Here is a 27,713-nt window from a genome sequence, read left to right as displayed (position 1 = left end):
CACAGTGAGGCCCCTCTGACTCGCGAATACGCCCGCGCACACACACTCTCGGCCCTGAGGAACCCCTCCCCCACCCCGTGCCTCAGTGGCCTCCCCCAACAGAGGCCAAGCGTCCCATCCCCAGGCCCCGAGAGTCTGAGAGTCACTCTCCTGAGCGGTTAGAAGGCTGCTCCTCAGCCCGAAGAAACTTACCCCAGGGTGGGTCACATCCCACCTCCTGGAAAAGTGGTGAAGGCGAGCTTTGCTTTACTCTCTCCGCGATTCCGGCCCTGTTGTAATGGCGCGTCCACCCCGAGTTGTTGAGCGTTTCCCATTCCGTTCCGCGTGGAACCAGGTTCTAGCCTTCTAGAAATGAAAGTCTGCGTGCTTTTGTTTTTCTGTATTTTCGGGGTTTTTGTTTTAACGCGCGAGCTGGTTCCCTTGCACCAGGTGATTGGCGCTTCCGAAGCCCGGGCGAGGGCTCTGCTTTAAGCTGCTCTGCTGTGTGCCTGGCCCTGTGCTTGGAGAGCGGCCCGAAGCCGGGCGCGGCGCCTGGGGCGGGGGAGTCTTTAGTCCCCCGATGCCTTAGGTCAAGACTCTTGGCCTTATATTTTTGTGGGTACTCTCGCCCCCCGAGTTCCAGAGCAGTTCTCTTGGAAAGAAAGGGGCTGGGTGGGGCTGGGCTGGAGAAGTGGTGGGGTAGGAGCCGTCTCCTCTCTCTTCCCCCAGCTGGACCAGCATGCCTACCCTGCGGTCTTCCTCCTCCCTGCCCCAGAGCGCCTCTTCCCCAAGCGGTGTGTCCTCCCCGCTGCGGAGAGCAGTGCGAGGGGAACAGAGGGGCTTGCCTGCGTCTAGTCCATCTGTCACCATGCCCCGTGGTGACAGGGACTCGGACCACGCTCCCGAGGGGTAAGTGGAGTTGGGGAGAAATTGTTCCCTTGTCTGGCTTTCTCCTCTGTCTGCCTGTGACTGACTGTATGAAAACATGAGATGCGGTATTGCTTCAGAACCGTGACCCCCCTGAACTCTGCCTGCTGTTTTTTGGCTGCCCTACGTCGTATAGGCACCAAGAGTAATCATCGTGTTCTAAATTCATTATGCTTTAAGCCTTTTTTGAACCCATTTCTCTGTTCCGCATGTACAACCACTGGTGGGGGCCCGGAGGTGGGGAAGGGGAAGAAAAGAATTCATTATTTGTTGCCTGACAAATGGTATATACTTTTTAGTTGGTGTCTTGTAGTTCCTTTATTTGGGGATTTTGTAAACAGGTCCATTTATCCTTATCTGTTATTGATTATGAGTTTATTCTGTGAAGTTTACAATAGTATATCTTGTGTATTTTTATCTTTGCAGGAAAAAAATAATCTCATACAAGATCTGATTTGTTCCCTGGTTATTTTAATTGGTCTCCTCTGAATCATTTCTGCTTCTGTCAGTGCTACTGTTGGGGACCAGATTATATCTATGTTATAAAATTAACTCTAGTCAATAAGACATGTGAATTTGTTTCAAGGTTTGAAGTTTAACTCCAGGCACATGTTAATCTCCTGTTTATGTATGAGTAATATTTGACTCCCAGAGCCCTGCTGATTTTTCTCCACCTGGCAGTGATTGCTCTGCCTGCTGAAGTGAATGTCATTTGATTTTCTTATTCAGAGAAAATAGTAGGAAGGGGTTGTCTTTCACCCATCTCAGTTCCTCATTCTTCATCTCCATTGCTGTATTCAAGTGCAAGTTTTCTTTTAAGATTTTGTCCCTACTTCCTGGTAACAGTAAGCTTGTCTCTTCTTAAAGAAAATCTGAATATATTTTTCTAGTGGAGAGGGGGTACAGATAGAGACAAAGAGAAATTATAATGTATTTACCCTTTTATGTGGAGAGATTGGGATGTTGTATCTAAGGAGAACCACGCTCCCTCATAGGGATAGTGATTCTTTGTCAGCTGATGAAGGCAGTGACTTTGAAGACAGCTTGAGACGCAGTATGAAGAAGAGAGCAGCAAAACGACCGCTCAAAACAACCCCAGTGAGTCAGTCAGTTTTGTTTTGTTTTTGACCCTGGTCTGGGAAGTGGCAAAAGAAAACTTAAAAGAGGCTCAGGTGATATGTTTGATGAAAAGGCAAGGCTTAAAGATTGTTAAGGAACAGAAGTAGGAAGAAGGCAAATTTTGACGAGAAAACAATAAGATTAGAGGGTGTTAGGATATAGAGGAACAGGAATGGAGCTAAGGGACTTTTTAAAAGGAGACAAAGTTAGAAGTAATCAAGTTCACAGTATAAAAATCAGTTATTTCAGATCTGAGTCAGTAGCTCAAGCTCTGTGGAATTGGCAGCTTCAGTCTACCTGTGTGGTGGTGATGAGAGCAAGTGTTAACATCACTTTCACTTTTTAAAAATATTTGTGATCTCTTTATACTTATTAGGTGGCAAAACATCCAAAGAAGGGGTCCCAAATGGTGCGTCGTGGCCAGAAAGAGTCAGAGCCACAAGCCAGTGATCTCTTTGATGCTGTGAAAGCTGCCAAAAGTGACATGCAGGTAAAACAGTGTCTCACCTCTGTTTCTTGATACCATCTCACTCTCTGTGGAGTAGAAAGATAAGGAGAAGTGTCTAGAAACTTGGTTTAATATGGACATTGTAGTGAATATAAGCTATATATCAGGAAAGACAGATAAGACTATGGAGTGAATCCTTGAAGTGATATAAGGGAGACGTTGGGTGAGAGAGAATGTTCCTTTCCTAAAAGTATCACAGGATCGATTTTGCCTTTATTGATTGATGGAGGAGGCAAGGAGAGATATTGGATAATCTTGAGAGAAAGCTTGGATATGCATGGCAGTTTGTTCACCCTTGTCACGTTTTAGCTCCACTTTGACACTTATACCTAATTCTTTTTTTCCTCTCCACATTTCTTTTTCTGTAATTTTATTGTAATTCTATTGTCGTCTAAAAGTGTGTAAGGCTTACATGTAATTTTAAATTTTTCAAATGATCACCCAGATCTCTAGCCCCAACTCAAGAAATAAGATATTAATAGTACTGTAGAGGCCCTTGTGTATCTTCTCTCCACCATACCCCCACAGTCCCCTCACTGCCCAGAGATGACCACTAGAGAGAATTTTCTGTTAATCATTCCCTTGTCTTTCATTATAGTTTTATCACCAACGAATGTGTTCCTTAATTTAAATAAATCATTCTTTGTGTAGTTTTCTATGACTTAATTATTTCAGTTGTTTGGTGTTCACCCATATTGGTGTGTAATGTAGACTTTTCTGGTTTTTAGGAAAGTTTTAAATTTTCAAACGTATGGAGTTTTTCTATTTCTATTTCTGTTATTGATTTCTAACTTGATCGCATTGTAGTCAGAAAACGTGGTTCTTGAAACTTAGAGAAGCTTTCTGACCTAGCATTTAGTCGATTTGCAAAACTATTTTACACGTGCTTGAAGAGGTTATGTGTTCTCCAGTTGTTGGGTACAGTGTTCTCCTGGGTGAGATCAAAAGTGTTAAATGCAATACTGCTTTGATATTTCTACTGGGTTTTTTTTGGGGGAGGGTTATTCTGTTTGATATATCAATTACAGGGAGAGATGTGTTAAAAATCTACAAAGGTGACTTTTTCAATTACTCCTTTTGTATTTTGTATTCATGCCCATCTTTGCCTTAAATATTTTAAGGCTTTGTTTCCTGGTAAATTGAACCTTTTTTTGTTTTATACTGACACTCTTTTTTTTTTTTTTTTTTTATTTCTTTAATTTTTTTTTTTTGTGGGGAAGATCAGCCCTGAGCTAACATCCATGCCAATCCTCCTCTTTTTGCTGAGGAAGACCAGCTCTGAGCTAACATCTATTGCCAATCTTCCTCCTTTTTTTCCCCAAAGCCCCAGTAGATAGTTGTATGTTATAGTTGCACGTCCTTCTAATTGCTGTTATGTGGGACACGGCCTCAGCATGGCCTGACAAGCAGTGTGTCAGGGCACGCCTGGGATCTGAACACGGGCCGCCAGTAGCGGAGCACGCGCACTTAACTGCTAAGCCACAGGGCCAGCCCCGACTGACTCTCTTATCTTTATACTTTAAGACAAAATATTGTTTTGTTTTAACATATCTATACTAGCTTTGTTTTTGGTTGGTATTTGCCTAGTATCTTTTTCTGTCCTTTTACTTTGAATCTTTCATGTATGTTTGGAGTGACCTGCGTACAGCATATATCTGGATTCTGTTCTTTAATCCATGCTGCTCATTTCTCCTTTAAAGAGAATTTAATTCACTTATGTTTATTGTCACTACTGATTATTTGAATTTATTTCTACCATTTTCTGTTCTTTCACTTTTTGTGTGTGTGAGGAAGATCGGCCCTGAGCTAATATCTGCCAATCCTTCTCTTTTTGCTGGGGAAGACTGGACCTGGGCTAACATCCATGCCCATCTTCCTCCACTTTGTATGGGATGGCGCCACAGCATGGCCTGCCAAGCGGTGCGTCGGTGCGTGCCTGGGATCCGAACCAGTGAACCCCGGGCCGCCGCAGCGGAGCACGTGCAGTTAACTGCTTGAGCCACTGGGCCGGCTCCTATGTGCTTTCACTTTATCTTGCCTTTTCTGTTTCTTTTTCCCCTCTCCTTGCTTGCTTTTGGATTTCTGTCTTCTACAAGGACCTAAGCACATTTTAATTCCAATTGACCCTTCCAACTTATATCATGTTGTACAGTGTTTTAGTTCTGTCCATGCCCCTTCTCTCAATGAAGTAGACATTACTGTTTTATACAATGTTTGTTTATATTTAGCTACATTTTCATCATTTTCTTTTTTCACCATTCCTTCTCAAATCTTCTATACAGAATCATTCTCTTGCTGTTCAAAGTTTATCCTTTAAAATTTCCTTTAGATGGAGTTTATTGACAAACCCATTTTTTTTGCTCATATGAAATGTGTTTTACCCTTGTTCTTGAAAGATTGTTTGCTGGGTATAGAATTCTAAGATGGCTTTTTTTCTCTCAGCGTTTTAAAAAGATTATTTCGCTGACTTCACTTATTGCTGCTGAAAGTCAGCTGTCAGTCTAAGTGATGTCTAATACAACAGTTTGTAACAATGGAAATGTTCTGTATCACCAGTGTTTAGTACAGTATCCACTAGCCATATTTGACTATTGAGGGCTTGGAATGTGGCTGATGTGACTGAAGAACTGAATTTTTAGTTTTTATTTGATTTAATTTTATAATAGCCACATATGGCTAGGAGCTAATGTATTTGTGCAAATATAATTTAATGTTTTTGTTTGTAAGTGTTAAATGCAAATCCTTTGTAAGTGACCGCTTTTTGCTTTGACTGTTTTTAAGACTTTTTTTGCTTTTGTGTTCTGATATTTTATAGGATATTTATAGATGTAAATTTTCTTTTTATTTGTCATGCTTGAGATCCATTAGCTTCTAGGCTTTGCAGATTGGTGTCTTTCAGCAACTATGGAAAATTCTTTTTAAATATTGCCTCTTTCTCACTCTATTCTTCTAGAATTCAATTAGACATCATTAGAACTTCTCTATTCTTCGTGTCTCTTAGTAGCTCCTTCATTATTTCTGTTAGTCTCTATGGGCTGCGTTGTGGATAATTTATTTGACTTAATCTTCTTGTTCACGCATTTTCTGTTCTGTGTCCGATCTGCTTTTAATCCATTCATTGAAGTTTTAAATTTTATTTATAATATTTTCCACTTCTACAAATTTTGTTTGGCCCTTTTCAAAATTGATTGTTGTTCTGCTTTCAAGATTCTCTTTTTATTTCTGTAATCACAGTTAGCATAATAACTTTATAATCTGTAGTAATGCTAGTGTCTGAAGTCTGTGAGTATAATTCCGCTGTTTTTTCTGCTAATTCTTTCAGTGCCTTGTTTCTTTACTAGGTTTTACTGTGAGCTGCTCATTTTCCGTGGAGCTCTATATGTTGGAATTCTTTGGGGCCTGGGTTGAAGGTGGGTTTTAAGAGAGGAACCTGTGTTTGCTTCTGGTAGTTGAGTGGGGACACTCCAGAATCATTTTTAATTCAATTCTCTGATTGAGATTATTCTGATCGTTTAGGTAGCGTGGGCTGAAAATCCAGACTTGAGAGCTGGTTTATGGTTATGAATTCTCAAGAGAGAATTCTGTTTTTCCCCTCCACCTCACACTAAGGTCATAGCAAGCTAGTTTTCTTGCTATCCCCTGCTGTTGTGTAGATTTATTGCTCATTCTTCCTTTTATGAGGATATGACTGTTTGCAGGACCCAACTTTGTGCAGGAGCCTCCTTTTGGACTGCTCTTCTTAGAAAGCCCTCAGGGTCTGTCTCCAGTGTTCTGCATTCCATGTGGTCATCCGGACAGAAAGCCAGAGTTCCCATCGTTTCATGGATCCCTCAGGGCAAAAGTCAGCTTGCTTGTCTCCCAGGATTGCTGCCTCATTTTTGGCCTATATGAAATTCTACCTTTCATTCCAGTTCAGCAATACATTTTAAAAGATGTTTTTAATATTTTAATCAGAAGTTAGGTGCTTCAATTGGGAAGGTCATACAGGATTTCTAATCTGTCATATTTCCAGAAATAAAAATCATCCATATTGTTTTCCTAGTCTTTGGTAGATGAGTGGCTGGATAGCTACAAGCAAGACCAGGATGCAGGATTCCTGGAGCTCATTAACTTTTTCATCCGATCTTGTGGATGTAAAGGTGAGGAAACTCCTACCCCTTTCTAATCCCCAGCTTTTTGCTCCTATGTTATGAACCTTTTCCTCCATTTAAATGAGTAGGATTAGGCATTTCCTAAATAAAGGCAGAAGGTAAAGCATAAGAAAAGTTTGTTATTTAACTACGTTGTGGATTTGGTGAATAAGGAAGTGACCCAGTAGGAAACTATGTTGGTTTGGAGATAAGACCCTTTGAGGAAAAATAACTAATCATGCTAATGCAATGATAATAATATTCACAAATTTGAAAATGGACCATCCAACACCTTTTAGTCTTCCTTTCTCTAGATGAAATATTCTTTTATATTCTTATTCCTTAGTTCTCAGCCACTTTATCCCATATTTCTTTACTGAAGCTGTGGGCCCCCAGATCCCCAGAGTCCATAATCTAATTTATTAAGACACATAGTGTCAAGCAGGTTGTATTATAAGAATCTGGAATCGGTGTAGTTGTATTGCTTTCTTTGGTTTTTGTTTGTTTGGATTTTTTTTTTAACCGTAGTTTTCCACTGATGGTTCCTTTGGGTTTTCTAGAGAAGTTGCCGTATAGCAGATACACGGTTAGATGGTAGCAGATTTATGACTAGGATTCAGGTCTTCTGATTCCCCACCTAAGCTCTTTTCAGTATATTCCCCAGCTCATCTTCAGATGTATGTGTAAATGGTCATGGTGTCCTGTTATTTTCCTTGTAAGTACCTCATCTCCTCCATTCCTCAGGCACTGTGACCCCAGAGATGTTCAAGAAGATGTCCAACTCGGAGATCATCCGGCACTTAACAGAACAGTTTAATGAGGTGGAGGAAGATCCAGGATCCTCTTGCCACTCTTATTTCAAATACAAGGCCCATTATCTCCTCCTTTCTGAGTCTGGGAAATAGGATAACTTTTAGAAGGAGGAGTTCAATCTCTTGGGGGTGAAAGGGACCCATATATATTATCTGAATATACCTCTAGAGTTGAGATTAGCAGGAGATGAGGTATAACAGAGATACATTTTTACTGTACTATTAGATTTTTGACATCAGAAGTCCCTGTGGCTTCATAGACCTGGTAATAAGTTTCCCATTGTTTTCATAAACCCTTCTGTAGGACTCAGGAGACTATCCCCTGACAGCTCCAGGTCCATCCTGGAAGAAGTTCCAGGGCAGCTTCTGTGAATTTGTGAGGACATTGGTCTTTCGGTGCCAATATGGCCTCCTCTATGATGGCTTCCCTATGGACAACCTCATCGCCCTGCTCACTGGCCTCTCAGACTCCCAAGTCCGTGCCTTCCGTCATACTAGCACCCTGGCTGGTAAGCACTCATTTTACTCTGTAAATGTTCTCCTGGGAATTGGTAGGACTTTCCTCTGTTCTGCAGTCCTGAACCTTCTTTCCAATCTGCATCTTAGCTCTTTACTTCAAGGCCATGCTTCTTTTATCCCAGACCTCAGTCCAGTTTCTCACTAGTGGAATTGTAAAAAGGGATGGGTCACAGTGACAATTTCCAGCCTTACCATGTTTCTCATAGCTCGCCACTGGGAATATGCTGAGGATTAAAAGAAGACCAGAAGAGTTAGGTAGGAAAAAAAGTCCACTCCGGAACAGTCAGTCATAGGATTTTAGGGTCACCCTGTTCTAGCTTTTCATTTTCGCTGCTCTTTTTTTCTTTCTTTCTTGAACCTACTGTTCCTCCTCTGACTCAAATAATGATTCCCTTATCTTATTTTTCGTGCCTCAAAGCCATGACGCTAATGACCTCCCTGGTAAGAGTTGCCCGCCAACTGAGTGTGCACAAAGACTACAATCACCGTCAGTATGAGGCTGAACGAAACAAGGGGCCAGGACAGAGAGCACCTGAGCGGCTGGAGAGCCTGTTGGAGAAACGCACAGAGGTGAGAAGTGCTCCCTGTTTCTTCCCTCCCTCTCTCCCAGCTTCCTTTCGTCCATTGCTGCCGCAGCCCACTTTATCAGTCCCCAAGCACTTCTCTCTAGTAAGGCACAGATGCTCAAGCAGCCATTCAGATCACGAATAGTGAAGTCTGGCAATAGTTTAATAGACCCATTCTGTCAGAGGTCATTGCATGTTCATCTTGTTTCTGGGATGTGGGCTCAATAAATCCGCTTCTAATTTAGAGTAGATTTTCTATTTCTTTGTAATTCCACTTTTGCTTGGTTTCCATTGTCTACATTCATTACCGGAAGTGTTTTAAGTGTTGTGTCTGCATCTCATGCAAAGAGTTAAGTTTTGACTTCCTAGTCAGATGTACAGTGTGCAGGTCACCACAGGAAACTAAAGGCCAACCACTGTTGAGGGAGGCCAAGTTTTCAAGGAATGGAAAGGGCACAGGCCTTTCAATTACTCTTGAGTTTAAATTCTGTTCCAATTAGCTACTAGCTCCATGGCCTTATGTAACCTCTAAGCTTCAGTACCATCTCTTTAAAAGGGGGATAATTCCGGGCTGGCCCCGTGGCATTAGTGGTTAAGTTCGGCGCGCTCTGCTTCAGCGGCCAGTGGTCGCCTGTTGAGATTCTGGATGTGGACCTAGCACTCATCAGCCATGCATAGGCAGCAACCGACATACAAAATAGAGGAAGATTGGCACAGATGTTAGCTCAGGGCTGATCTTCCTCAAGCAAAAAAAAGAGGAAGATTAGCAATAGATGTTAGCTTAGGGTGAAGCTTCCTCACCAAAAAAAAAAGGGGGGGAGGATAATTTTACCTTTTTATGAAGATTAAATGAGATGATGAGTAAATTGCCAAGCCTGGCACATAGTAGGTACTTGCTTTGTTTCTTTTTAAACTTAAAGACAACCACTGGAAGACATAAGCCCCAACAAAATCTTTTACACTGATTAAACCTTCAAGAGCTATGTCTATCATGAGACTAAGACTAATCCCCCTGCCTCAGTATCTGAGACTACTCCACCATGAGATTGGCCAGACTCACTAGGTCTTACTGTACCAACTGACTGTTTTCCCAGTCCTCACAAAAGATCTCTTCTCTGCTAAAGCATTAGAGAAGGAAAATTTCCACTTCCTCATTTTTTTTTTTTTTTTGCTATTTTCACTGCCAGTATGATCTTAAACCTTATATATATTAGGTCTGTCTCAGATTTTAAATTATGTTCAGTAATATGAATCTTTTTTTTGGATTTCTCTAGGCTCTTCATCAGTTTTCATTCCCCTTTTTGTCTTTAACCTCTCCCTTCCCACTCTTTTCTTCTCTTCACTTAAATGTATATAGGCCCTTGAAGCTTCCCTTCACTCTTCTCTATGAGTTACTCCATTTCTATCCTTCCTTTTAGTATTTCCTTACTTCCTTAATATCCAAATAAATGTTTTTTGCTACCCAGCTTCTATCCTCATTTTTCTTTGAAATTATTCTCCCCAAACCAGTGACTCCTAATCCTTGTGGCTGATGGCCTTTTCTCAATCTCTGTTTTCCAAACTTCCATAGAATTTGGTACTGATGACCCACCTTTCCTCCTTCCCTCCTTCTTCCTTTTCTTTTAAATATGAAGTTTTTCAAACTTTCAGAAAAATAGAGACACCGGTAGAATGAACACTATGTACAAATTATCTAGATTTAACAACTAATATTTAACCATATTTGCTTCATCTGTTTTTTGCTATTTTATAGTAAATTATGGACATACTGATATTTCAACCTAAAGACTTAAATATGTCTTCGAAAAAATGACGTTTCTGCATAATCCCAGTACTATTTTCACATCCAAAAATATTAACAGTGATTCTCTAATATTTTCTAATCCCAATTAGTATTTAAATTTCCCCATTTGTCCTCAGAGTGCCTTTTATATCTGGTTAATTCCAACCAGGAGTTAATTAAGGACTGCATTGTATTTGGTGGTTGTGTTTTTTTAAGTCTCTTTTACTTATACAGAACTTCTGTCTCCCCCCATTTTTCCCCAGTATATTGATTTATTGATGAGGTAGGGTCAGTTGTCTTAGAGAATGTTCCCTTATAATTCTGCTTTCTTGGTATCTCTTATTCATCTAATCCAGGGTTTCTCAACAATGGCACTATTGACATTGGGAGGCTGTCATGGCATTGCAGGATGTTTAGCAGCATTTCTGGCCTCTACCCACTAGATGGCAGTAGTACTTCCCCCAGTTGTGACAACCAAAAATGTCTTCAGACATTGCTAAATGTCCCCTGGGGTGTCCCTAGTTGAGAAGCACTAATCTAATTTCTTCCTTCTACTTTCATTTGTTCCACTTCTTCTATCAAACAAACTATTAAAAATTCATTTTCCCAATTATTGTTAGTCAAAAACATATGTAACTACCAGCTAGGGCCTCTGAATAGCCAAAGATAGGCAAAATAATCAGACACAGAGGGAATGTTATTTTCTCCAAACACAAAAAAACCTCTGAGGCATTAGTTGACTATAAGGCTTCTTCTAGAATTAGAAGGTTTAAAAAGGCACATAGGACACCACAGGTTCAGATTGTGTCCAGTAATAAATAGAAAGTAGGTGGAAGTCATACTTTTCTATATTTCTGTGGCCTTATGCTGTTGGGGTACAAGAGAAATTGACCTATTCCTCCCTGTCCTTCAGCTTCAAGAACATCAAGAGGAGATTGAGGGGATGATGAATGCCCTCTTCAGGGGAGTCTTTGTACATCGGTACAGGTGAGCTAATGGGTTCCTCTTGTTGAAGCAGCTGGTCCTTGGTTATGGCATCTGTAGAAGTAACAAGGCCCTCTCCTAACCTTGAGTTATTTGGTTAGTCCCAGAGCTGATGCAGTTACAGCAAAAACTCTTTAACAATAAATGTTTCAAATTAGTAAGGTTTATTTTATCCCCACCTGTAAAGGATCTTGTAAGCTCTTCTGGGAGAGAAAATAAGAAGATAAGGCATTGCTGAGTATTCTTCTTCAGCTTTGCCCAAGACTTCCCTTCCCCCATCTTCCTGGAGCTGGAGACTTGGGAGGACAAGAGCAGAGAGCCAAAAGGCAGGGCTTTTCTGAGGGTATGCAGCTTGGCAAACCTTTTCCTAGCCCAGCCTGCTGTTTCACTGTGCTAAAGGCAGGGGAGTTTTACTCTGTTCAAGACACTAGTAGAATTAAGAAGAGCGTCGGTATTTGTTTCTCACTCTTACCTAGATTTCAACTTCTGCCTTTCCAGAACCCTTCTGCTGATTTAATCTTTTCTTGAAGTGGAATTAAATAAAACACACTTGATTTGGCCAACAGTTAAATTAACTTCCAAAATCAGTTTTTAAAAGAGGCATGGAGGATAAGTTCAACCACTTTATGGGCTGGTTACAGAAACTGTTTACTTTTTGATATATTGTATTTACATTGGGAGGAGGAAATGAAAGGCCTGATACATGATGTTTAGTAAAGAAAATAGATTCTTCTATTACAGGGAGATATCTGGTAGGATGGAAAGTGAGTTTGTCTCTCTGTGCCTAGGGATGTCCTTCCTGAGATCCGTGCTATCTGCATCGAGGAGATTGGGTCTTGGATGCAAAGCTACAGTACCTCTTTTCTCACTGACAGCTATTTAAAATATATTGGCTGGACCCTGCATGATAAGGTGAGAGTCGAGTCAGTCTCCTTTCCCCTCTTCCCTGCCCTAGGATGCTTCAGTTTTTCCTGGTCCTGCCACTTAGATGTTTCACTAGTGATCAGTGATCAACCCATCAAGGCACTGAACCTTGAAACTCCCCCAATATTGGGGAGGGGTAGGATAAGGTCGAAGAGAGAAAGACATATCCAGGAGATGAAATGCCTCAAAACCAGAGTAGAGGGGAGAAAGACTTCCCCTATGAAAAAGCAAGAAAGTTATTGATGGATTGGCAATGCAAGTGCGAGGGTGGTAGCCAGAAGATCCTTTTCATCATGATTGCCAAATTCTGCTGTGATCTTTTTGTTTTTTAAATAAGAAGACAGCTGTTCATTGTCTCTGAGACGTCTCAGAGTCCTCGGTGTAGGGGACACCCAGGCCCAGAATGAGTAATCTGAGAGGGGAATATGGAGGCCCAGTAGGGGTGAGTAGAGGAATAGCACTCGTGTTCCCATCCTCCTCAATAGCATCGAGAAGTCCGTCTGAAGTGCCTGAAGGTTCTAAAAGGACTGTACAGCAACCAGGAATTGACTGCACGCCTGGAGCTCTTTACTAGCCGCTTCAAGGTAAAATTGAGACAAGACTCTTGTGCTTGGTTCTTTGTTGTGGTTCCTGTTTCCCCACCTCATCTTTCCACTTCTGTTGCTTTTATATATCTGTAGCTATCCCAGCATCTGCTTTTGTACCCTCTTTTTAGGAATCTTTCAAATTTCAAGGGAGCATGATGTTTTGGGACAGATAAAATGAGGTATTGAGTGATATTCTCCTTCCTACAGGACCGGATGGTTTCCATGGTCATGGACCGCGAGTATGATGTGGCAGTGGAGGCCGTCAGGTTACTAACACTTATCCTTAAGTGAGTCCTGGGAAGTGGGGAGGCAGACATCTCAGGCTTTTTCCTTTCCAGCTTCAGACAGGCTCCTCCAGAGTCCTCTCTCACCACCTATTATAGGTTGACTCTTATGTACAAGTTGAAAGACAGGTCATTCCTGAGTTTTCCGGGGGGAAAGTTTCTTGTCTCCTCTAACTCTCCATACTCCTCTGTCTTCCATTCTTCATTTAAAAGTTCTTTGTGGGGGCCGGCCGGGTGGCGCAGGCGGTTAGGTGCGCGCGCTCCGCTGCGGCGGCCCGGGGTTCGCTGGTTCGGATCCCGGGCGCGCACCAACGCACTGCTTGGCAAGCCATGCTGTGGCGGCGTCCCATATAAAGTGGAGGAAGATGGGCACAGATGTTAGCCCAGGGCCGTCTTCCTCAGCAAAAAAAGAGGAGGATTGGCGGATGTTAGCACAGGGCTGATCTCCTCACAAAAAAAAAAAAAAAAAAAGTTCTTTGTGAGTTAATCCTCATTACTTTTGCCTCTTTTTGTTTCTAGCCTTAGTGGTGCTAGAAGACAGTATCCGTGGCCACCTGCTCTTTCTCCTTTTCTCTTGGCAGGAACATGGAAGGGGTGCTTACAGATGCAGACTGTGAAAGCGTCTACCCTGTTGTATATGCCTCTAACCGAGCCCTGGCCTCTGCTGCAGGGGAATTTCTGTACTGGAAGTGAGTGGACCTCCTTTCCTTTGTTCCTTTAACACCATCCTCTGTTTTTTTCTATCCCTCATCTGCTGCTGCTCTTCCTAAGGACTCTTCATACCTATTAAAGTCTCTTTTGATATCTCCTTTCTCCTCTTAACTCCTTGAAGCTTTCCTTAGCTCTGCACCTCTTCTTCCCTTATATCTCTCCTTGGACTGTTTCTTCCCTCCATGGTAATTTATGCCACTCCTTATTTCTTCCCTTGCTGTGCTCCTCCCCTGTGTCCCTTCTACTAGGCTCTTCTACCCTGAGTGTGAGACAAGAATGATGGGTGGGAGAGAGCAACGCCGAAGCCCTGGTGCCCAGAGGACTTTCTTCCACCTTCTGCTGTCCTTCTTTGTGGAGAGTGAGGTGATGTATGGAAAGGAGCTATTTGGCTCTTGTGCATAAGACCTGCAGGTAGAGAAGGATGAGAGCTGGCACTATGGGAAGGAGAGACCTGGTTAATCAGTAGCCACTTCCTAGAGTTTTTTAATGTGGCTTCAGTAACTTAATGTTTACCTTCTTCCACAGCTCCATGACCATGCAGCTTACTTAGTAGACAGCCTGTGGGACTGTGCAGGGTCTCAGCTGAAGAACTGGGAGAGTCTGACAAGCCTTCTGCTGGAGAAGGACCAGAGTATGTGCCACATGGTAGCCAGGGGAGGGGAACTTGCACCTCCTAGTAGGACACCAGAAGAGATTTCTTTCCTGACTTGTAAAAGACATAGGTGTCATTGGCAGTGGGAGCGCCTGGAGGACTGGGAGATGGAGGGTGGCTAATCTCTGATTCTGTGTTTTTCATCTTCCTGCCAACCCAGACCTGGGCGATGTGCAGGAGAGCACGCTGATAGAAATCCTCGTGTCCAGTGTCCAGCAAGCTTCAGAGGGTCACCCACCTGTGGGGCGGGTCACTGGGAGAAAGGTATAGCATGAAGAGTGGGTTGGGTTGGTTAGCAATACTAAATCCAGACAAGTATTGTCCATCCATATCCTCAAGTCTTGGGTTAGGGTGCCCCTCAAAGAATTCCGTTTCCAACAAAATGAAATCTGAAAGGAGCTGCTCAATTCTCTTTTCCTACCTGGCACATAAGATTGTGGGGAGAAGGGGTACACGTACATGCTCTCTGGACCTGGTGTTTCTCCACGCCTCCTCCCCCAGCCCCAAATGATTCTATTTCCAGGGCTTAACCCCTAAAGAACGTAAGATCCAAGCCAATGACAAAGTGAAGCTGACTGAGCACCTCATCCCCCTGCTACCCCAGCTCCTGGCCAAGGTAGAGCTGCCCCACTGTTCAGCATCTGGAAATGAGTGGGTGAAAGGAATGGCCTCCAATCAGGAATGGGAGTAAGAATTAGCAATGTATCAGCTAGTAAGTAGGTCTCCCTTTCAATCACCAGTTCTCAGCTGATGCAGAGAAGGTTGCTCCCCTGCTCCAGCTTCTCAACTACTTTGACCTCAACATCTACTGCACCAGGCGCTTGGAGAAGGTGAGGAGTGAGGAAGATATATTTCCTATACCTTGCTGCTTTCCTGCTAGAACCAAAGATTCTATTGCCGGTATCTTGTTCTTCTCAAGAACCTGGGTTCCAGAAAATCAGTAAGCCTTCCCTTTTTTAGGCATCTCATCCTTGAAGTTTAATGCTTTCAATCCTGTTTCTTATCTCCCCCGGCATTCCTCCCTTCCTCTCCCCTCCCAACCCAGAAGAGTTGTCCTCCCTACCTCTCCCACAACACTATCTTCTCCCACGTTTTTTTTCTCTCAGCACCTGGAGCTGTTCTTGCAGCAACTCCAGGAGGTGGTGGTGAAGCACGCAGAGCCAGCGGTGCTTGACGCTGGCGCTCACGCCCTCTATCTGCTCTGTAATCCTGAGTTCACTTTCTTCAGCCGGGTGGACTTTGCCCGCAGCCAGCTGGTAGATCTGCTGACTGACCGCTTCCAGCAGGAACTTGAAGAGCTGCTGCAGGTAGGAACTGGGGCTGAATGATGGGACACCGCAAACTCAGATGGGAGAGGACCAGAAGACGGGGAACATGGTGAGTTCTTGGGAAGATCCCATTCATGGACCTTATGTTTTCCTCAGTCATCCTTCCTGGATGAAGATGAGGTATATAGTCTGGCAGCCACTCTGAAGCGCCTCTCTGCCTTCTACAAGTGAGTGAGTGGCTTGCCTCCTGCTCCGTCTCCTATTTGTAGTGGTGTCTGTGGAGTTGGTTCCTCCCATTCTGTTCCACTGTAACGTTTCCCTCTCCTCACCCTCAAGTGCTCATGACCTAACTCGCTGGGAGCTCTATGAGCCATGCTACCGACTCCTCCGGAAGGCTGTGGACACAGGAGAGGTTCCTCACCAGGCAAGTAGACAAGTTGGAGACGTGGAGACAGGAGAGGAGTTTTTCAGGGCCGTGTGTCCTAGGTGGCCAACTCTCCCAGGTGGCCAGTCCCAGGGATGTGGAGTAGACACGAGGGGAAGATCACATGTGTGCCATTTCTTCCATTCCACTCTTGGAAAGTGAACTCTACTTTCCAGTGCCTGAAAATGGGTGTCTTCTCTGGTTTCCTTGGAGTCAAGGATGATATTGAGGGATACTAGGAGACTTCAAATAAATTAGGGAGAGGTGGCATTCCTACCCAGGTTAGAATTCTCTGAAGATTATCTGGATTCAGTTCTTTTCCACCAGAAAAGGAATTGGGTCTATCCTAATCTCATTTTTCTCTTCTTCACTGCTTTTGTCTCTCTTCACTGCTGTGTGTGTCTGCCTGTCTGTCTATCTGTCTCTCTCTCTCTCTTTTCTTTTTCTCCCTCCCAACTGCCCCTCTCTCTCCTGACCCATCCCTCATTTTTGTAACATTTGGTTGTTACAGGTGATCCTGCCAGCCTTGACACTTGTTTATTTTTCCATTCTCTGGACACTAACCCACATTTCTGGATCAGGTGCTTCCCAGGTGAATATGGGTTTGAGTAGGGGGAACAGGAATGGAAGAGCCTGCATCTTCATTCCTTCCCCTCAAGCCACTGTCTCCACAGAAGCAGCTGTTGAGTTTGAAGGGCAGGATGGTTGCCTTCTGCGAACTCTGCCAGAGTTGCCTCTCAGATGTGGATCCTGAAATCCAGGAGCAGGTGAGCCTTTATTCAGGTGGGACTAAGGAGGCAGCTCTCCCCCCATGGTCTGAGGAACCCCATTCTAAGAAGAAATTAGCTATGTAATTTTTATCTTGGTCAATATTCTGTCCTTTTTAAGCATTCTTTTTTTTCTCCAACAGGCTTTTGTCTTATTAAGTGATCTGCTTCTCATCTTCAGCCCTCAGATGATGGTAGGGGGACGTGATTTCCTTAGGCCCCTTGTCTTTTTTCCTGAAGCCACTCTCCAGTCTGAGCTAGCCAGTTTCCTCATGGACCATGTCTTCATCCAGCCTGGAGAACTGGGCAGTGGTACAGGGGCTGTATACCTGGGGCTCAGGGAGGGTTTGGGGTTTGGGCCTGCCTTGGGCATTTAGGGCAGGAGGCCCAAACCTGTGGTTCTGATATTTCCATTCTGTATTTGATGTGAGCCAGGTCATTCCCAGGAGGATCATTTAAAGATAGAGCAGCTGCACCAGCGGCGCCGCCTCCTGGCTGGGTTCTGCAAGCTGTTGATTTATGGGGTGCTGGAGATGGATGCGGCCTCAGATGTTTTCAAACACTACAACAAGGTCCAGTGAGGCACCAAGTTGAACACAGCCGTGACTTCAGACCTTGTAGAGCTACAGAAAGGAGGGTGGGGGAGATGGTGGTATCAAGCTTTAAGGAGAAGTAGGAGGGAAAGGCCAATAGGACTGTAGAATAAAGGGATGAAGAAAAGAGAGTTAGTGATAAATAATTATGGAGAAAAAGCTGTTAGGAGGAAGAAATTCATTGGAAGGGAAATATCTTATTCTTCCTGTCCAGAAATCTTTTTTTTTTTTTTTCCTGTGAACCCAGTTTATGTAATGGGAATGTAAGAAGGAAAAAAAGAATGGAAGAGGGATCAGTCCTCACAAAAGGTTTCCTCAACCCACCATTCTATTGATTTCTGTTTATTGAGCACCTGCTATGGTCCAAGCACCATTCCAGGCACTAAGGACACAGCAGTGAACAAAACAGAAAAGTTTCTGCTTCATGGAGCTTCGTTCTAGTGGGGCGAGACAACTAGTGAAGGGTTCAGTGTTGGAAGAGAGTGGGCCCTGGCAGGCTTAGTACCCTTCTTCTCCAAGAAATGGGCTCAGAGCAGAGTTTCTTCCCTTATTTGTCTAAACTGTGATTTCTTTTGGGTTTTGCTTCTCTTGGTTAGAGATGAGGTCTAGTCTGAGTTATTTTATGCTTAAGTACATTTCCCTACCTGAGGCAATTTGGAAGGAAACATGATTAGGGATGTGAAGGAAGAAAGAAAACAGAAACTGTCTTTTCCTTTGGTCAAATGTTATCTTCTCCATTTCCTCTCCCTCAGTTCTACAATGATTATGGTGACATTATCAAGGAAACATTAACTAGAGCAAGGCAGATTGACCGAAGTCATTGTTCCCGAATCCTGCTGCTGAGCCTCAAGCAGGTACTCCCTTCTGCCTAGAGTGCCTGTCAGACCCATGACGTGCCCCTTCCCGTAGTCCACAAACTCTCTGTCCACCCCCAGCCGTGTAGAGTGTGAGATCCTTCAGAGCAGGAACTTTCTAATTTATTTTGACTCTTACTTTACATGACAATCTCCTTCACAACTAATAGACCCGCAGAAAGTACTTTTTAACTGACTGGGCAGTTTCCACTCCAACCCCATAGAAATCCAGCAGTCACTTAGGACATGGGAGCACCATTAATAAAGTGATAGGGAATTCCTGATTTTTTCCTGGACTGTTCTCTCTCAGCCTCTTCAGTTACTACAGACATTTTTATTTATTGTTAAAGAGCAGGGGTGAAGGCTTTCTCTGTTGGAGGGGGTCAGGGTTAAGGCCAGTGTCTTAGAGGAAAGAGTAAAAATAGCAGATGGCATCCCAAGCGCTTTAGAATTTCTGGGCAGAGAAGGGAATGCTGTTCTTCTCTATTTCTGCCTTGTTCCTCTCTTTCCCGAATGTACCATGTTTCCTGGATCCAGTTATATACAGAACTGCTGCAGGAACAGGGACCCCAGGGCTTGAATGAGCTTCCAGCCTTCAGTGAGATGAGGGACCTGGCCCGGAGGTTTGCCTTGAGCTTTGGACCCCAGCAGCTACAGAACCGTGACCTTATGGTCATGCTACACAAGTAAGGAACTATTGATTGGAAGTCAAGGTACTTGAATCTTCCTGAGAGGGCTGAGCCAGAGGCTCGGGGAGTGTACAGGGAGAGCTGGGTGTGAGGATAAGCATGTTGAGAGGTAGAAGTTGGGTTGGCAGGTAGGTATGCTGTGGGAGGCAAGCTGGGTACAGGGGGAGGATGCACTTGGACAGGATGCCTCAGCCCTGGGAGGGAAGTGGGAAGGGACCATCTTCCTAAAATAATTCTGTTCAACCAAGGGAAGGCATCAAGTTCTCCTTGTCCGAGCTCCCTCCAGCTGGCTCCTCCAGTCAGCCCCCAAATCTAGCATTCCTGGAGCTCCTTTCAGAGTTTTCCCCCCGACTCTTCCATCTGGACAAGCAGCTACTGTAAGTTAGTAGGTGAATGGATAAAGGTGTGGATTAGGGAAGAAGGGCCTGATGAGGGCCCAGTGACCACTTCATCCCACCCCTTCCTTAGACTCTCCTACCTGGAAAAGTGTCTGCAGCAAGTCTCCCAGGCACCTGGCCATCCTTGGGGTCCAGTCACCACCTACTGCCGCTCCCTCAGCCCTGTAGAGAACACAGCAGAGGCCAGCCTTCAGGGCTATCCCCGCTCCAAGAAGAGGCGCATTGAAGGTAAAGTGCTGTGTTATGTGTGCTGTGTGTATGGATATCAGCATACTCAGCACTACTTCTTTTATTGCCACTACCTAGATAAGCAGTTTGTGGTCTTTTACCTCCTTTGAACTTTTGCCTTTGGTCAAATAAAAAATATTTCAAAGTATTTCTGCTGTCATTATGGGTACTCATTTCTTCAAGGTTTATCTAGTCAACTAAAAATAAGAAACCTCTATGAAAAATCAAATAGAAACTAATGATAAAACCAAAGATTGAACTAAGAAATCTGTACATTTAGAAATCTGTACATTTCCTTGACATCATAATCTGTTATTTATCAAATTTTCAAGATTTTACACAACCTTCATGATTTTTTACCTTCAGATCACTACCTGTCTTATAATTTGCCTGAGATTTTTTCTTTAAACTGATTTTCCTTTTTTATGTAGTCTCATCTTAAGTGATAATATCCTAGAAATCACAAGTTTGATGTGTTAGTATGTTTTCTAGTGTACATTTAAAAATATCAGTTGTCATTCTCCATTCTCCCTGTTACCGAGCAAGGGCTCACTGCCTGATGCACATAAAGAGCCAATTATTATAGCATCAGCCTTTGAGAGAAGAAAAGGAGCTTTATTTGCGAGATCTATCTGCAAGGAGATAGGAGAGATGTGCTCTGAGATCTGTCTTAATCCGGGGCGTGGGGCAAAATTTATGGGAAGAAGGGCAGGGCGGTCTGAAGTGTGGAGATAGATGATTGAAGGTGAGGAGAAGTGAGGTAATTGATGACCTGCACAAGCACAGTCAAGCTTTGTGGCTCTTCCTAGGATGCATGTTCCCAGAGCGGTGGTGGTAGCATGATCTGAGGGTGGAGTTTTTAGCTCCTTGACTTCAAAAAAGTAAGTTATTGAGCATTTGCACAGTATTTGATGGGTTGGTGTCAGCTGGCCTGAAGTGGACAAGGAGGACTCTCAGTTCCTGAAAGACAGCTCAATTACTTTGTTGATAAGATGGGGTCAGTTGAACTGATGCTAGAGGGCCGGTGGTTACATCCCCATTCACTCATCTCCTTCCTATCTTTGGATTTGCCTAGACATTTCATGTAAATGGACTACAGTATGTGGCCTTGTTATCTAATTTCTTTAACTCAGCATAATGTTTTCAAGGTTTCTCCATGCTTTAGCATATATCAGTACCTCATACCATTTTATGGCCAAATAATATTCTAGTGTACGGATATGCCATGTTTAATTTATCTCTTCATCAGTTGATTGACATTTGGATTTTTTCCACTTTTTGACTTATGCATAATGCTGCCATGGACGTTCATGTACCAGTTTTTGTTTGGATATATGTTTTCAGTTCTCTTGAGATACACCTAGGAGGGAAATTACTGGATCATATGGTAACTCTGTGTTTAACTTTTTGAGGAACTACCAAACTGTTTTCCAAAGTGCCTTAATCATTTTGCCATTCCAGCAAAAGTGTGCGGGGGCCCCAGTTTCCCCATATTCTTTCCAACACTTGTTATTATCTTTTTTATTTTATTCATCTCCTATGGCTGTGAATTGGTATCTCGTTGTGGTTTAAATTTGCATTTCCCTTATAACTAATAATGTTGAGCATTTTTTCACATGCTTATTGGCTAATTGTATATCTTTGGAGAAATGTCTTCAAATTGTTTGCTTGTTTTTAAATTGAGTTGTCTTTCTTTTGAGTTGTAAGAGTTCTTGATATATTTTAGATACAGATCCCTTTTCAGATATCTGGTATACAAAAATTTTCTCCCATTCTGTAGGTTGTCTTTGTTTTTTGTTTTTTTTTTGACGTCTTTTTTTGTGTGTGTGTGAGGAAGATCAGCCCTGAGCTAACATCCATGCTAATCCTCCTCTTTTTGCTGAGGAAGACCAGCTCTGAGCTAACATCCATTGCCAATCCTCGTCCTTTTTTTCCCCCAAAGCTCCAGTAGATAGTTGTATGTCATAGTTGCACATCCTTCTAGTTGCTGTATGTGGGACGCAGCCTCAGCATGGCCGGAGAAGTGGTGCATCCGTGCGTGCCCGGGATCCGAACCTGGGCTGCCAGTAGTGGAGCGCGCACACTTAACTGCTAAGCCACGGGGCCGGCCCTGTCTTTGTTTTCTTGATGATGTCCTTTGAAACACAAGAGTTCTTAATTTTGATAAAATCTATTTTTTCTTTTGTTGTTTGTACTTTTTGTGTCATATCTTAAGAAATTATTGCCTGGGGCCGCCTGGTGGTGCAAGCGGTTAAGTGCAAGCGCTCCGCTGCGCTGGCCTGGGGTTCGCGGATTCAGATCCCGGGTGTGCACCAATGCACCGCTTGTCAGGCCGTGCTGTGGCGGCGTCCCATATAAAGTGGAGGAAGATGGGCATGGATGTTAGTCCAGGGCCAGTCTTCCTCAGCAAAAAGAGGAAGATTGGCAGATGTTAGCTCAGGGCCGATCTTCCTCACAAAAAAAAAAGAAAAAAGAAATCATTGCCTAATCCCAAGTCACAGAGATTTACTCCTATTTTTTCTTTAAGAGTTTTCTTGTTTTACCTTTTACATTTAGGTCTGTGATCCATCTTGAGTTAATTTTTGTATATGGTGTGAGGTAGAGTATGACTTATTTTTCATGTCTTCTATATACCGCCTAAAATTATCCCTTATACCACCAGGAAGCTTTACCTTTAGTCAGTTAACCAAAAAATATTTGTTAAGGGCCTACTATGTGCAAGATACTGTGTTAGGTGTTTTGAAGGCCATGAAGGATCCTCAAGCAGCTTTTGTAATAGGAAAGAGAGAAAAAACATTTATAGAAAATCTGAATTATGAACAGTCACTAGTAATTGATAGGATTTGAAAGGGTTTGACAGATGAATGCTATAGAATTCAGGGAAGGAAGGGATCACTTTATTTAGTTGATTATGAAGACTTTATCAAGATGATGGAATTTAAGCTGGTGCTTGAAAAATCTATTTATAAATAAAATTTATATAAGCTGAACAGAGGAAGAATGAGTATCATGGGCTAGCAGAATAACACAAGCAAAACATAGCAAGGTATACGTTAGCCAAAGCACCCAGATATGTAGATTGGTTTGTCTAGATCAGAGGGTTTGTCAAGGTAGGGTAAAATTGAAAAGATTAGATCCATTGTTCATTCAACAGATATTTTATTGAGCACCATGTGCTGAGAACACAGCAGTGAACAAAAAAAGTGGTGAGAAGTGGCCAGATTCTGGATACATTTACAGAATACCACTAATAGGACTTTTTGACAGACTGGATGTGGGGTGTAAGACAGAGAGACGAGTTGAGGATGACTCCAAACAAGGATTTTAGCCTGACAGTTGGAAGGATGGAGTTGATACCAACTGAGACGGGGAAGGCTGTAAGAAGATTAGGGCTTTGGTACTGGCCATGTTGGTTGGAGATGTTAGACGGACAACTGGGGACTGGAACCTCGAGTTCAGGGGAAAGGCAAAAGCTTGAGATAAATTTGGGAGTTGGTATTTAAAGGTATGAACCCGAATGGCTAAGGAAGCCAGTGAAGATGGGGAAGAGGTAAGGTCCAAAGGCTGAGCCATGGGGCATTACACCGTTAATAGGTTGGGGAGATTAGGAGGATCCACCTGCAGGCCCAAGGTTTCCTCTCTGCTCATGGGTGTGGCTCTTATCTGTTTTCTGTAGCTCTCTGCTTAAACCAGTAGCAGCACACTTTCCAATTACTGGTTTCAGTTGCAAACACGGCCATGGGGAGGGACGGTAATTGGGGATGTGAATATTTACAGTTGACAGATATTGATACCAATTTGACTTACGTTTTAAAATAGCATTACCTGGGTTTTCTGAGACATTTTTGGATTCTTTCTCCTCCTCTGTCTTAGATCACTGCAGGAGGGAGTTTCTTAACATTTTGAGCCCCAGGTCTTCCACTTATCCTTCATATCAGGACTACGCTGACATTGCAATCGTCTCATTTTTTTTTTTTAGCTTTTAGAAAATCCAGTCTTCCATTTTTCTGTTCCTCCTTAGCCCTCATGCTTCCACCCTAGCTTCAGGTCCCAAAACTCTATTGCTGTTTTAAGCTTTTTCTCAAAACATCTTGAATGACTAGGACCTCAGATGTCTTCACTGATTAGCTGACACCTCTCAGTCTTAGAGAATCTGTCCTCCTCTCACATTCGTGTTCATGTGTTACTGTTTATCTGTGCAATGTATGTTTATATCTCTTCCCATCTTTTTTTTTTTTTTTTTGTGAGGAAGATCCGCCCTGAGCTAACATCTGCCAATCCTCCTCTTTTTTGCTGAGGAACACTGGCACTGGGCTAACATCCATGCCTATCTTCCTCCACTTTATATGGGACGCTGCCACAGCATAGCTTGACAAGCAGCACGTCAGTGTGCGCTTGGGATCCGAACCAGCGAACCCCAGGCCACCGCAGCGGAGCGCACACTTAACTGCTTGTGCCACCAGGCCGGCCCCTCCATCTTGTTTTTTAAGCTATGTAGTAAGTTTTTAACTTGGACAAGTCCTAGATACAATTCTGTAAGCCTTACTTTTTAGTACATGGGCCTATACATTTAGTACATAGTGCTAAGCTCATTTGTTAGTCATAACATAATTGAGACCATATGGGTTTTCTAGTCTCTCCTTTCTTAACTTTCCCAAACCAAATCCTGGGCAGGTCTTAAAAAAGTAAAAACATCTGTGGTGGTACTTGGTCTACAGTTAATATGTGCGTCTGCTTCTTTGCAGGCCCTTCCAGGCGACTCAGAGGGGACATCTCTTCATCCCAGGAGGAAAGCCTACAGCTGAACAGCATCCCACCCACACCCACCCTCACCTCCACAGCTGTGAAGAGTAGGCAGCCCCTGGGAGGGTTGGAAGAGATGGAGGAAGGCGGCTCAGAATTGGAGTTTACCCAGGGGTGAGGGCCAAGGGGAGAATATGGGTGTCTGATTTCCCGGTTTGGTGTCTTGCCATCTGCATCTTGCTGTTTCCGTTCTGTTGTTCCCTCCTGCAGCTCTCCCTCATTCTCAGGTTCTTCTCCAATCCTTTTCCATTTTCTTTAGGTTTAAATTTTCTCTTTTTCCCTACACTCTGAGCTTTGCTCCCCTTTAACGCTGGCCACCTTATCTCCTCTTCTTACCCTTTACGTTTATCCCGTCACTGATCCTACTTCATTCCCAACAGCCAGCCCCTTTCAGGCACCCAGAGGTCAAAGTTCTCAAGCCCACAACATTTCCAGACTCCACTCAACCCTTCAGGTCCTGGTCTGGGCAACCAGCTGACTCGGTGAGCTTTTCTCATCATCTTCTGTCTTCACATCAGGTCTTCACTCACTGTGAGGGAATTCTCCCCTTATCCAATGCTTCTGTGCTGGTGCTTTTGGGACTTGTTTTAACCACAGAACACCACCTTTCAGGATCATGTGGAACCCTAGTATGTAAAACTGATATAAGTAAGGCTGCTCTGATTGAAGCAGAAGTGGGAACCTAGAACCCTGCTCTACTTGCTGCCCACCCCTGTTCCCCTGGGGTGCCTCAGGGGTCCTTAAAGAGCAGTTTGAAAAACTCGACTCTTTGCCACTGCCATCAGACTCAGCCTTATGGAAGAGGACGAAGAAGAGTTAGAAATTCAGAATGAGTCAAGTGAAGAATGGCAATATACAAACAAGGTGAGTGGACCCAACATCCCCTCTCCATCTGGAACTAGAGGCAGATGTGAGGAAGAGAAATTAGAGTAGTTCTTCTCTATCAGTCCTGATGATGCCCGTGTTTCTGAAAGCAGCTTAGGACTTTTTGAAAGAATCACAGTAAAAGAGGGAGGTTTGTAAGTTGCTTTGCACTTTGCTTGGACTTTACTTTTAGTTATTAAAGAAATAGGGAAAATAAAAATACCAAAAAGGACTGGAATAGCACTCACCCTCTCAATCCCCAAGTAAGTATTTTGCCTCAGACTCTTCTAAGAATTGAAGGGAGTCCTAGAGCTAGAGATGAAGGGGTCATCTAGTCCAGCCTTCCGGCCCGTTGAGTAAGTCTCTTCATAAGGTGCACACAGGCGCACCCCTGCCTTTCCTCCTATCTCCTTAGAGGCCTGTCCCAGCCGCTTTTCCTCCACTTACTCTCTATTTTGCCCTAGCTGCCTGCTTCCCCAGGAGGAAATGCTGCCAGTCAGGTAGGAAAAGCATGGGATTTGAGTGAGGTGACCTGAGAGTCCTCAGTTCCACCGCTTTATCAAGCTCATTAACCCCTCTCAACCTCATCTTTAAAATGGAGCTTTTCCACCAAATACAAAGTGAAGGCACCTTATAAACTAAACAGGGTTATGTGTCTGCTGTTGTTCTGCTGCTGCCTTCTCTGCTCTTTGAGGAGGGGAGAAGGATGGAATTGAGCAGACAAATGTAGGTTTTATGCTCAAAAGGAAAAACCAGACAATGACATCTTCAAACTGGAGACTAGAGAGCAAGACCTCTATTAAAATAGTCTACTCCTCAGGAAAAACCCCATTCTCTGGTTCCAAAAATGAATGAATTTAAGGGGCTCAGTTGGTAGGCTAAGAGAGAAGACCCTTCTCTGATGACTCCGGGAAGTCTAGGCCTGAACCTTTCTGCTCACCCTGCCTTTGCTACTCTTCCCTCCCTGACTGCTCCAGGGACCTACCATGGCCCTCGCACTTGTTAGTGTGAGACTGGAAAGGGAGACTGTTCGCCATGTGAGGGAGTGGGGAGGCTTTCTGACTTTTGACCTCATTCTCTCTAGCACTCTTCCTCCAGTGAGCACGGGCGGGACCTCTTAGATTCTACAGAGCTGAACGTTGAGGTGAGCGACCCCAAAACAGACTCTGGAAGGCAGGTTAAGAGGAGTTATATATCCTTGGGAGATGCTGGTAGGTAATCCATGTACCTGTCAAATAGGTGGAAAGAAAGACCACGGCCCAGGGTCTGCTGTCTCAACTGTCTCCAGAGGTTTAGGAGTAGCTGTGGGGGGAGGGCAGGAGGAGAATTGTCATCTGGAGGACCTTGCAGTCATCTCTTTGCCCTTTGGTCTGTTGCTAACAACATTGTTTTTTCCTTCCATCTTTCTTGTTGCAGGATTTCTGACATGACTCTGTGCCCCTCCTCATCTCCACACTCCACCCCAGTGACATGACCGCTTGGAAAAGGCAAACAGGAGAACAGAGCGAAAGGAACCATTACTTCCAGGCCTCACCCTGGTCTCTGAGGGGAAGGGGAGGTGGGCTTTGCCTTTCTGATGTAACCTTTCTCTGATGATGTTGGGATAGAGAAGCCTGAAGCCCCCTGTCCTGCTTAATGCACCATGGCTCTGTCCCTCTATGTTTGAGCATACTGCCTATTACCTGCTGTGTTTGGAGGGGTGGGGTCTTCACCTCAGTATTAGAGAGGGGCACTGCCTCCCTATGTTGAATGGAAATAGCCCAGAAGTTTTCCTGTATTTTTGGAACATCTTTCCAAGCCTCTTTTGTGCCCTAGTGATTAGCTCAATAAATATGTTTGAATCAGCTTATTCCCAAGGTGTGACTTGAGATTGTTAAACTCATGGAGATCAGGTTCTTTGCCGGTATCTTAAGCGCTCTGCGTAGCCCCATGGCCCAGTATACAGATGCCGGCACTGCACACACCCCCAACCCAGGTCCTTTGTATACTGGCTCTCAAGAGTATGTGGCTTAGTACCTCAGAGACTGGGTGGGGCAGAGGAGTTAGGGAGAGACTGACTGCTTTTGAGTAGTTTAGTGGAAACAGTTTAGGCCAAAGAAGGAAGGTAGTATTCTGTATTATACTATATTATATAAACATTTACTACTTGTTTTATTTATTATACATTAAAAATGAGTAAGTTGATGATGAAATAAATATTTAAATTTTATTGGTTAACAGTACAGTTTTTTGCTCTAAAAAATATTTAGTGAGAGCAAAGTGAGAAACATTTTTTAAATCATGGTTTAACGTTTTCTGAAGTTCTAGTTGCAAGTTCAGTTTATTTTGATAGTTTTAATG

The 27,713-nt window shown here is 43.5% G+C and overlaps 1 protein-coding gene across 1 annotated transcript; it reads left to right on the top strand.

Annotated features, from left to right (window-relative positions):
- The first annotated feature begins 718 nt into the window (after positions 1-718).
- STAG3 (STAG3 cohesin complex component) lies at positions 719-27,213 on the top strand. The gene is made up of 33 exons (XM_058569160.1): positions 719-888; positions 1,902-2,004; positions 2,402-2,515; positions 6,576-6,672; positions 7,408-7,484; positions 7,780-7,984; positions 8,413-8,564; positions 11,257-11,330; positions 12,116-12,239; positions 12,737-12,835; positions 13,046-13,125; positions 13,704-13,811; positions 14,082-14,196; positions 14,359-14,464; positions 14,646-14,749; positions 15,009-15,101; positions 15,226-15,315; positions 15,592-15,792; positions 15,910-15,980; positions 16,090-16,177; positions 16,689-16,769; positions 16,852-16,944; positions 17,088-17,256; positions 17,380-17,516; positions 18,290-18,391; positions 18,929-19,077; positions 19,329-19,457; positions 19,549-19,706; positions 24,452-24,623; positions 24,890-24,991; positions 25,295-25,373; positions 26,458-26,517; positions 26,790-27,213. The coding sequence occupies exons 1-33, from the start codon at positions 719-721 to the stop codon at positions 26,796-26,798; spliced, it is 3,711 nt and encodes a 1,236-aa protein (XP_058425143.1). The 3' UTR covers positions 26,799-27,213.
- The last annotated feature ends 500 nt before the right edge of the window (positions 27,214-27,713 follow it).

This window comes from Diceros bicornis, chromosome 26, assembly GCF_020826845.1.
Source record: "Diceros bicornis minor isolate mBicDic1 chromosome 26, mDicBic1.mat.cur, whole genome shotgun sequence".
NCBI classification, from domain to species: Eukaryota; Metazoa; Chordata; class Mammalia; order Perissodactyla; family Rhinocerotidae; genus Diceros; species Diceros bicornis.
The sequence above is the reverse complement of the archived record's forward strand: the minus strand, read 5'-3'. Positions and strand labels throughout refer to the sequence as shown.